The following is a 12447-nucleotide window of genomic DNA, read 5'->3' as shown; positions in this document are numbered from 1 at the left end:
GCCACGGGGAGATAACTCAATTTAAAGCGCCGACACTCCCTCCCCATCTTTAACACGAGTTTTTCTTTCTAAAAATCGAACCGTTTGCTCGGTAACATAACAAATTGTTTTTTCGATGTAAAAAAAACTCAAAAAAAAACAACAACAACAAACTATTAATTGATGAAATTAAGTGATTTTTTTTTCTCTGAGAACTTCATTCCATAACGGATGCGTACAATTTAAACTTTTTTATCTATTACATTTAATAAATGAGGAGACAACTCAGTTCGAACTATCGATGCTTTATAATGGATAAAATCAAAATTTCACGCTACTGAAAAGATACTTTTCCGCACGTTTTATGTAATGTAACACGGCGGCCATAGGCGATTTTTATACCGAATAAAAGCATTAAAATACATTAAAATACATAACTTATCCAGGTAGGTAGAAGAGTAACTCATCTTGCTATGTCACTTTTTTGGTTTGCTGGCTTCTCTTAACAAAACTCCCCAAAACGTTGAATTATTTTAAATTATTTTGAATGCAACTAATATTTTTTTATTACAAAATATTTTTCTACTTTATTTTCTGTTGCGGTGAAAAGTGAAGAAAATAATTAAAACTAATTTTTGCAGCATTTTTTTTTAATGGGGGGGGGGATAGTTTGATATTGTAAAAAACTAGTATTTATTTTTCAAGGGATTTTTGGGGGGTTTACAAGGAATGTATTTAACTTCTTAATTTAGATGAATTTGTCAGTTTCTTCCAACGTGATAACAGTTTTCATTATAACTTTTTTTTCACCTGTAATTTTTTACATTTACTCTCTTAATTTTTTTATCGTATATCTATACATATCTTAACTTTAGGTTAATCTTTTAAACACAATCAAGAAATAATCGAAGATCTATATAAAAAATAAATAAATAAAAATACGAAAAGGCGGCTTTCAAAACTACCAGTTTCCGCCATTAAATTGCAGGTGCAACGAATTAGAGAATTAATAAAGATGAAACTTTTAATTTGTTCTCTCTCATGTAAATATTAAAATGTTAAATAAAATAATACTAATTTTATCCGTGATATTCACCAAATAAATTGGCTCTATTTCGAAATAATTTATTTTTTTATTTTTCCTCTTGAATTTTGTTTTCTGCGAACTTGCTCTTCCATTCGTCATCTTGAATGTTAATTTGAGCTTGTAAAGTCAATCACATTTGAAAAATCGTTTCCTTTATAAAAGCAGATAAAGTTAATCGAAAGCAGATTATAAAACAAAAACGTAAGTATTACTACATGGCGCAGTGGCGCACGTATGTGTATTTTTTTTCAGCTTTTTTTCATCGGATTATTATCGAATGGTCACTAATTTATCAGATTTTGTTTTCAATACTGACTTAAACATAAAAAAAGGTCAATACGTAATTCTTTATGTTATCAGTGGTGGCCAATTCTGTATACGTTTTCACGTACAGAATTGATAACATCTTTCTTGATTTTGTTATTTAATTGACCTGTATCTTTATTGAAACATGAAATCAGAAAAAAAAGCAAATAATCCTAATGAAAATATTGATTTATCGTTGGAAATTTTTCGCTGTCGATTGTTTTTATTTTAAACTAGGCACCGCCAAAACTGGGGGTGGGGGCAGGTAAGTACTTTATGACGGACCGTCTTTTTAAAAAATCTACCAAAAATCAGGTAATTATCCAATCAATACGAAATTTTCAGCGATTATTAAGAGAAGAATGAACTTTATAACAGTGTACTTATTTTTCATAAACGATATTTATATTTTATTTTGCTTACAACCCCCCCCCCTTGTTTGGGGGGGGGGGGTACCAAATATTCTTAAAATAATCATCTGAAACTGAACAAAACATATTCCGTTGTTGTAAGGAACAGGATTATAGATAAAAAAAAAAAATGTTTACATACCTTATTATATCAGAACTTCGATTGTGTTTTATTATCGCGCTTTTGACTTTTGGAGTGTGAAATTCGGTGAATATGTTAAGTAAAATAATTAATTTAAGTTAAGCAAAAAAAAAAAAAATTTTTTAATATTTATACGAAAAAAAACATTTTAAAATCTTTGATAAATAAATTAACATTTTTTTTAGCGAGCCGAATAATGCATGACCATTATTAAACAGGGAATGCTTTGAAGAATCGATACAAAAAAAATCGATAAATATTGTGCCCTTTGTGTTAAAAATATCATCAGTTTTTCAATCCCGTTTGATAACGTTTGCCGCCTTTCGACTACGGTGGACCATACGCGCTGAAATAATTTTGTGGGATCTCCATGACTACCAAAACCAGTGCAAGCATGAATCAGTACAGTAGTACCAAATTTTGGTTGGTGACACTTGCATAGAAACGAGACGCTTCTCTTTTAATTGCGAGACAAAATTATGGATGGTACATAAAAATTTATTATTTTTATTATTGCACATGTTTATTTTTATTTTACCGAAACTATAGCGGACATTTGTTCGTTCGTCTGCCATAAACGAAACTTTGCAGTGAAAAATTAATTTTAAACTAGAAACAGTACTTTTTTTATACTGCGAAAAATACGCACCGTAAAAAAAATGGTTAAACCTTCTTCATTGAATTAGGTGAAAGTGCAGAATAGTTGAACACCCCCCATGTTAAGAATGGCTTTCTAAATAAAGTTATTATTTTAGTATGACCCGTACACTTGCAGCCTCAGGGTTGCTTATGTAGTTTAGTTTAATTTTTATTCTGCTTTAAATTCCCCCCACCATTTGGGGGAGCCTGACCCCCCACACACATACACATTAAAAACCAAACTCATCAAAATGGTCACCTATCTGGTACTGGCCAGCCTCGGGGTTGCTTATGTAGTCAAAAAACCCTACAGTTCTTCCTCGTTCAATGAAGGAGAACTCTTTCTAGACTGGGTCAATTTTAATTTTTATTCTGCTTTAAACCCCCCCCCTCAATTTTTGGGAGCCTAACCCCCACACATACACATTAAAAACCAAACTCATCAAAATGGTCACCCATCTGGTGCTGGCCAGCCTCGGCGTTAATAATACATTGAAATTTCCCTCAGTGAAAAATAAGTTTTTTGTGCAAGTTTGGTCTTCCGTAGTTTGCTTTTTATCAACTACAAACATAAATAGGAACGTAAACACTATCAAATCGATGCGAAGTAACTGGTTGCCTATATGAATAAGTGGAATTATTTGAAATCCAGGTACTTATATTATAATATTTTTGCATATTCTCATAGAAAATAACCCTAAATCTTAGTTAGACTAAAAATAAACAACCTTATTCTTTCAAAAACCTTTTTTTTTAAATATTTATATGTGCTTTTTGTGCAAGACAAAAAATGTCAATTGTTAACTTTTTGGGAAATTTTAACATTTAAAATTTAATTAAAAATAGTAGAAAAAGTTTTACATTATTCAGCTTTCTATATGATAAAATTCAGGATTTTATCTTTCTGGGGGGAAAAATCACTCAGAAATCATGGATTTTAATAAATGTAATTTCGTTTTAAAAAACAACAACTTGATTTTTCGGCCATTTTTGGCGGTGCCTATTTTAAACTGACTTAAACTTTATCGATTACCAAAAATAAATAAATAAATAATTTTATAAATTTAATTTTATATGTTTTTGAGTGTTTCACAAGTTTTAAAAAAATCAGATTTTGTTTTCACTAATGACTTAAACATAAAAAAGGTCAATGTCTAAAATCTTTAAAAATTACAAATATTCTTTAGAATGACGACTTTGACAGGTTTTCATGGATGCTGAAAATGAATAAATATTTCAAAAGTTGTACAGAGAATTCGTTTTTATCACATGAGGAAATTATTTTTTTGAAAAATTAGGATTACTTTTCTATATAAATTTGATGTAAAATGAGCACCCACTTTCTGGCCACACGGTAATATGACGAATTCTATAAGTTTTCGGGGATGCTGAAAACGAATATCACATTTTAAATTGCTGCAAACAAGTAGTTTTACGGATATTAAGCTAAATAATTCTTTATGTTATCAGTGATGGCCACCATTCATAACATAAGGAATTACATTGCTTAATATTCGGAAAACTCGTTATTATCTTGTTAACTGAATTTTTTCTTTCCAAGAATAAGTTTCTTTTTTTCTTTTATTAAATGCATCTGATAATTTAAAATTAACATCGGTAGATGACACTCGATGACTTCGATGCTCGAGTTTATAAACAAGAAACAATTCATTTCTTTTGACTTTCTTATAATCTTTTCTTTCATAACTTCTTCCTAACGCTTCGCATGCTCTGACAAAATGGTTAACCGAAATCATCTTCCAAAGTGTCATGTATAGAACAAACCCTGAGAAAAGAATATTTTTTTCAAAATAAAATATAGATCTTACCCAAGGTGGCTCATGTGCTCATGTAACCTGGCTAGTAGTACTCTATCTTTGTGACCCAAGTGACTTTCCATGGAATCTTAAAATATGAAAATATCATCCAAATACAGTAATGCATAATCTTTCTGTCTCTCTAGAACTATGAACATTAATTCTTGGAAGACCACAGGATCATTTGCAAGTCCAAACCGCATCACATTAAAGTACCCAGACTTTAGATCTAATTTGCAAAGTATTTTGCTGATCCTAGCGATGCATATTTTTCATTAATGACAGTTAAACTCAGACATACTTTTTTTGTAACTTTATTTAAAGTTGTAAAATCTATGAAAAATCTTTTATCACCACCCTTCCTTTTTAGTAACACTATCAGAAAACTCAATCGACTATTCAATCTTTCAATTACATCTGCTTGCATCATTTCCTCGATTTCCGAATCTACCAATTGTCTAAGTGCTTTAAAAACTGTTATTTATTACTGACACCTCTGCTCTCCTATCCACCAGAACTCTTTAACTTTCTCCCAATTCTAATTGAAACAGAATTTGATGTGCCCATGTTACCAACTATATGCATTGGTATGACCTTGTTCCGGTCGTCGGGCATTGCATTAATGAAGTATCCCTGGTTTCCACAGATATGTTTCTTGCAGAATTTCTGTATGTTGCCCACCTCTGATAATTAGTAACAACTAATTATCTACCTGCTTCTTTCCTTCTCTCTAGTTTAAAATACTGGTCCCCTATTCTCTACTTGTTTTTTTTTACGTCTGTCTCCATGTCTTGGGAAACTGTCTGGACTCATAGCCTCAACTAGAATCCGCCATCATATGTGACAAAACTCCATGGCTCGTCTTCATACTTCTGGCTTGTGTTGAGGCAGATCTTCCATTTAACTTAATATCTTTTAATATGTAAACGGTATGTAAACTTCAATTGTCACAATCTATATTATGTAAACAAGGTAATAGTCTGTGTCATACAACAGAGCAAAACAATATGTACTAATAACAATATCAAATTAGATAGAATGTTTTAGAAAACAATCCACCAGAGAGCTAGACACAAGATATTATTCAAGAGTGATTCAACTTTACAGAAACATGTTGTGCATGTCAAGCTGCTTATGGAAAAATCATGACTAAGAGATTTCATGTAAATGTGGAAAATTATACATATTTCTACTTCTGGTTATAAAATAGATGAGTATTGGCTGAAGAGAACTTGATATGAGTATCTAAAACGGTCATAATTATCGGGTTTGAAACCGACGGTACCAATGACTTAGGTCATCTAATAATTTTCTGTAAATAAAAAATATATATCAATACACTCTTATTTTCGTATTAAGCACTCTGCTGGATTTCATTTTCCAAAAAACTAATTATAATATGTAGTAATAAATAGTGATAACAAAATAGTTCCTAAAATTTATACTAGGATTGTCTGCTAGGACCCGTGGTGCAATGGTTAGAGTACTTGGTAAATTCAGTTGTAATTTAAATACCACTGAACATTGAAGTTTCAATCCTCAGTAATATTTAGAATAGTTTTTTTAATTACTTCGAAATTTTACCCAGTCATCGCTTACAATACAAGATCATGTATTAAATAAATTTATCTAATAAAGGGTTCCATTCAGAATTATGTACAGATTGCAAAGTGCAAGAGAAAACTTCCCAAGTTGGACAAAATACACCAGATCGTAGATAGAAACGTTGCTAAAATAACACCCAAGACGAAAACAGTATTCTGAAGAATCCAAATAATATGAATAATGAATCCGCATCTCAAAAATGAAGAAACGTAAAAAAATTTTTAGTTAAATATTTGAAAATAGAAACAGATTTATTTTGTTATTAAAACAGCATTGAATATTCATTTTGAATATCATTAATAAATGTTTTGGATATTTTAAATAAAAATCAGCATAAATTCAATTTTACAACATGAAATGTATTTTTTTAAAATTTGTTTTATATTTCCAGAACAATTTGAAATTTATGAGATTGTCTATCATAATACACTTCACTGCATTCACCTTTTCTGGATACATATGCAAGCAAACATGGGAGAGAAACCACATTTTTGTGAAGTATGTGGTTTTTCTTTTGCACGGAAGTCAAATTTGCAGAGTCATATGAAGAGACATATGGGAGAGAAACCATATTCTTGTGAAGTATGTGATTCTTCTTTTGCATGGAAATCAAATTTGTTGAGTCATATGACAACACATAATGGAGAAAAACTTCATTTTTGTGAAGTATGTGGTTCTTCTTTTGCACAGAAGTCAAATTTGTTAAATCACATGAGGAGACATACGGGAGAGAAACCACATTCTTGTGAAGTATGTGGTTCTTCATTTGCATGGAAGTCAAGTTTGTTGAATCATATGAAAACACATACTGGAGAGAAACCACATTCTTGTGAAGTGTGTGGTTCTTCTTTTGCACAGAAGTCACATTTGTTGACTCATATGAAGAGACATACGGGAGAGAAACCACATACTTGTGTAGTATGCTGTTCTTCATTTACACAGAAGTCAAATTTATTGCGTCATATAAGAACACATACTGAAGAGAAACCACATTCTTGTGAAGTATGCGGTTCTTCTTTTGCATGGAAGTCAAGTTTGTTGAATCATATGAAAACACATACTGGAGACAAACCACATTTTTGTGAAGTATGTGGTTCTTCTTTTGCACGGAAGTCAACTTTGTTGAGTCATATAAGAACACATACTGGAGAGAAACCACATACTTGTGAAGTATGTTGTTCTTCATTTGCACAGAAGTCAAATTTGTTGCGTCATATAAGAACACATACTGGAGAGAAACCACATTTTTATGAAGTATGTGATTCTTCTTTTGCATGGAAGTCAGGTTTGTTGAGTCATATGACAACACATACGGGAGAGAAACCCTATTCTTGTGAAGTATGTGGTCATTCTTTTGCACGGAAGACAAATTTGTTGGATCATGTGAAAACACATACAGAAGACAAACCACATACTTGTGAAGTATGTGGTTCTTCTTTTGCATGGAAATCCAGTTTGTTTAATCATATGAAAACACATACAGGACAGAAACCACATTCTTGTGAAGTATGTGGTCATTCTTTTGCATGGAAGACAAATTTGTTGAATCATGTGAAAACACATACGGGAGAGAAACCACATTCTTGTGAAGTATGTGGTACTTCTTTTGCACAGAAGTCAAATTTGTTGCGTCATATGAAAACACATATGGGAGAGAAACCACATTCTCGTTAAGTATGTGGTTTTCTTTCGCAAGGAAATCAAATTTGCTAAATCATATGAGAACACATCTGAGAGAAAGACCACATTTTTTTGACGTTTGTGGTTCTTCCTTTGCACAAAAGTCAATATTTTTGCCTCATATGAAAACACGTACGGTAGTTTGTTGGAGCAAGAAGGAGAATGTAGCGACTGTAGTTGAAGTAAGCGTCCCTAATGATGCTGGCCTTAACAGAGAAGTGAGGGAGAAAATACCAAAGACTTATGTACTACATGAAAAGAAACTAAAATCTTAAAAAGGTATCAATCATACCTGTCATTATAGGAGCAACCGGGCTAATGAAAAATAATTCTGTCTGGTTAATATACCTAGTGAACAAACCACATTTTTGTGAAGTACTTGGTTCCTTTGGACAGAGGTCAGATTTATTGCATCATATACTAACACATGGGAAATAATATTTCATGCTCTTCCAAATTCCATACCTCAAAATTGTATACCAGCATCACAAAGCAAGAACCAGTAGGACAACCTCTATCACATAGTCAGCCAACTATTTGGCACAAGACCGTCTTACAAATATGACAAATTTATATATATATGATATGCAGATTTTCAGCATTGGTTCCTGCCTAACTGTGCATTGAAGTTGCCACCAACAATAATAATTTTATGTTTCGGAATAGATATGATGAGAAAATGGAGAAAACTGTTTAAACAAAATACTAGGTTTTTATATACAACATATACACCATTGACGATGACTGTACGATTCCTACAGCTATGTGCTTAGAAAATTAGAGTTTTATGTATGACATAGACAAGAAACTGTAATCTTTAGAAAATCTGTATCCCAGTAATTATGGGAGGAACTTAAATTAGACAAAAATATTTTGAAAACTACCTGGCAAATATACCTGGTGAACCAAGTGCAAGAGAGATTTGCATAAAAAGAACATTTGTTGTGTCATATGCAAAAATATACTGAATACAATAGAACATACAAATATTTTTGTATCTCTTATAGAGTTCAAGTGTGTGCCCCAGGTAAGGAGCCCGTTGATTTCTGAGTACTTCGACTTATCAGGTTATTTCGACACTCCGTTTTTAAAAACTTCCAATTCAAAAATTCACCATTTTCTTATTAAAACTCGCAACTCCAAAAATTTCCACTTTGTTTTCAAAACATCCAAATCCACAAGACACCTTGTTTTCAAAATATCCCAATCCACAAGACACCCTGTTTTCAAAACATCCCACTCCACAAGACACCCTGTTTTCAAAACATCCCAATCCACAAGACACCATGTTGTCAAAACTATTAACTCCTCAACTCAATATTCTGTTGTCAAAACTATTAGCTCCACAACTTGACATTCTCTTGTCAAAATGTCCAACTCCAAAATTCAACACATTTCAAGTTTACTTACACATGCCTACATATGTAGCACATTTTCTTTTAACTCGTCCTCTATTCTGTACACATCTTTTTTAATTCATCTGTTTCTTTTGCTTGGAAATGGCGACATTCTGCATTGCTGTCATGACCGTTACCCATAAAATCAATTGGATGTTACCATTTTAAGCTTCTTTTATATTCTTGTTACACAACCGACCCTTTGAAGCATGTAAACATGCTAGTTAAGTAAGTTTCTATTTTCCCTACAAAGACAAATAAGAAAAACTAAAATGCCATAATTTTGTAATGTATGTGGCTTTTCTCTGGCGAGAGAAAATAATATGATCCTTTGATTTAATTAATAATATTCTTTTAAAAAACATTTTTTTTATTCTTATGTAAATCTTTAAAATGAAAGAACATACAACTTTTATGTCGAGGTCATGTCTTAACAGTTTTTATGAAATCAGCTTTAGACAAACATGTGAACAATCATTATAGTCCTATTTTCTACTTTTTGTTACACAACCGACCCTTTGAAGCACGCGCTTAAGTAAGTTTTGATTTTCCCTACAAAGTAAAATAAAACCTGAAAATATTTTTTTGTAAATTAGCTCTTCTGTTTATATGAAATTAGCTTTAGACCCACATGCAAACAAACAATTGTACTGTTTTGAGATTTTGTGAATGTCTAGCATCTGATAGTTTGTTCCATTCACAAATAATAAAATTTTGAAAAAGTTAAAAACCATTTTTAGGTATTCTTGTTATATGTGTGTGTTTGTATTATTTTGTTGAAAATCTGTGTTACTTTCTCCTGCAAAACCGATAGAAAAGAATTTGATACTTTGATTATGTGAATAATTTACTTTTAAAAACAAAGTTTTTATTCTCGTGTAAACCACCCAAAGGAACATACATGCCGAGTTCATGTTTTAATAGTTTATTATTTTGTTTTTAATTTAATACATCTCAATAAAACGTCCAGAAGCGAAAATGCGTCAATTATATTTTACCAAAGCAGTATTCACTCTAGGTGTGTTAAACCGGTATTTTTTTTTTTTTTTTTTTACATAGGCATCACCACATTATCAAGGCCCAGAGGCCACTCAAGGATAAGGGTTAAAGAGTGTACAGTAGAAATTGGTCAATATAGTAATCATTAGTAATGAAAATTTGGTAAATTTGATAACTTATATGGAACGGCTCATCAAGAACTTATTAACTTTAGACTTGAACACAACCATATTGTAGTCCGCCGGAAAGCAGGAAAACGGAAGACAATTCCACAGGCGTGCAGTTCTAAGAAAGAAGCTTTGTTCATGGAATCTACGTTTAGGTTTAGGTACAGATAAAGAGTGGGGGAAATTATTGATAGTGTTTACAGCTAGACGAGTGTTTCTTGTGAAAGTTTGGCGAGGGGGGACCATAGATTGAAGCTCAGTTGAACACTTTCCATGAAAATAACGATACATCAGAGACAAACTCGCAACATCTCTTCTGTGAGATAGAGGTTGCAGGGAGGAGAAAAGGACATCTCCTACGAGGCTACAAAGTCTATTTTGAACTCTATCAAGGCAGGACAAGTCCTTTCTAGCAGCTCCTGCCCAGATGTGGCAACAGTATTCCATCCTTGGACGTACCTGGCTCTTATATAGATAGAGAATAGCATCAGCAGTGAGATATCTACCGGATCGATAGAAAGATCCCACCATTTTTCCAGCGGCCTTGGCAACAGATTTGATATACGTGTTCCATTTAAGATCAGGAGTAATGGTCAAGCCCAGAAGCTTGTCAAAACTTGAGGCCTCCTGAAGACGAGAGACATTCATTTCAATTGATGACAAATGTGGATTAGAATGTTGATGATGTAAAGAGAGAAGCTTGGTTTTAGATGCATTAAAAGTAACCAGCCACTCCTTTCCCCATTGTACTACGTGCTCAACATCAGAGGAGAGAGAATTGGAGAGAACTTGGTCGTTTACTGTCTTAGATGTGCTACCATAAATGGTAGTGTCGTCAGCATAAATGTCTATAAATGATGTAAGGATATGATTTGGAAGATCATTAATGTAGATCAGGAAAAGAGTTGGGCCCAGGATGGATCCCTGAGGGACACCAGCATTAATACTGTGAGCTTCTGATTTTTGCCCCTCAACTACTACTCTTATGAACCTATCAGAAAGAAATGATTTAATAATTGAGAAGACTTTTCCAGCTATACCATAGCTAGCGATCTTATGAAGTAAACCTTTATGCCATACCCTATCAAAGGCTTTAGATATGTCAAGAGCAATTGCCCTAGAAAGATTGCCACCGTCGAGAGATTTGCTAATCCTATGCGATATAACTGTAAGCACATCTGCTGTAGATCCACATTTATAGAAGTTTATTAGGCTTCAGTTTTCAGAAAATATATGTAAACTATAAAAATCAAGAGGTTGGGCCAGATCAGCAAATATCATACTGATGCACAATACACATTGAATATTTATAAAAGGTACAAAATACAGATTCAAATCAAAACACAAGCGGTCAACTGTTAATTCATGAAAAACAGAGACAGCACAGATGGAAAGGGAAAGGGTTGAATTGCAAAGCCTGAGATAGAAGAAGAGAAAGAGGGAGAGAGAAAAAAATATCGAAGGAGAAAGAAAAAGAAAGAGGCAAGCGGTTGAATAGATGGGCGGAGTTTGATGTGATTAGGCCGTTCATCAAGATGAGTATAAAATATAGAAACTAAATAATAATAAAATATATTCCCAGCCTCAAATATAAAGATAGAGAAAGAGAGAGGGACAGAAAGGAGGGAGTGTGATAATTTAATCCATGTCAGAGGGAAGGTGTGTGAGGGTAGCAGCATTGGGATAAATTAGGAGTAGTTTTTAAGATACGGCTTATCAAGGGAGATTAAGATACGTCCTATATCTAATTATAGGCAGGTGGACAAAAATTAATTTAAGACTGAAATAATAGAATTATAATGAGATATAAATAAACACGTATAAAAATATATAAATATAAAGTAAATGCTTAAAATAATCAAATAAATCAATCAACAATGAATGAATGAAAATCGATAGTTGAATAAGTAACTAAATAAAACAGTAAATAATGAAATAAATAAATCAACAAATTAATAAACACGTGAAATATAAATAAAATAATTTATATGAATATAAAATATAAAGTATAAAAAGAAAGTGTAAAATAAAAAAAATAAAATAATTAATTCAAAATTTAGTAAAATGATTAATTTAAAAATTTATTAAAACTATTCCTAATAAAATGGTTAATTGAATATTTGAGGAGTTAATATGGGATTGAAAAGATGTGAGAGGAATATATAAGTGTGAGGACTACATGGGTAAGAGTTAAAAGTCATAATAATCCAGGTAAATTT

The 12447-nt window shown here is 32.2% G+C and overlaps 1 protein-coding gene across 1 annotated transcript; it reads left to right on the top strand.

Moving 5' to 3' along the window:
- The first annotated feature begins 1146 nt into the window (after positions 1–1146).
- LOC145270428 (uncharacterized) lies at positions 1147–9796 on the top strand. Its single transcript, XM_080126070.1, has 2 exons — positions 1147–1267; positions 6377–9796. The coding sequence occupies exon 2, from the start codon at positions 6445–6447 to the stop codon at positions 7657–7659; it is 1215 nt and encodes a 404-aa protein (XP_079982196.1). The 5' UTR covers positions 1147–1267; positions 6377–6444; the 3' UTR covers positions 7660–9796.
- Positions 9797–12447: the final 2651 nt, after the last annotated feature.

This window comes from Euprymna scolopes, chromosome 46 (assembly GCF_053919585.1).
Source record: "Euprymna scolopes isolate OS-2025 chromosome 46, ASM5391958v1, whole genome shotgun sequence".
Taxonomy (NCBI): Eukaryota; Metazoa; Mollusca; class Cephalopoda; order Sepiida; family Sepiolidae; genus Euprymna; species Euprymna scolopes.
The sequence above is the reverse complement of the archived record's forward strand: the minus strand, read 5'-3'. Positions and strand labels throughout refer to the sequence as shown.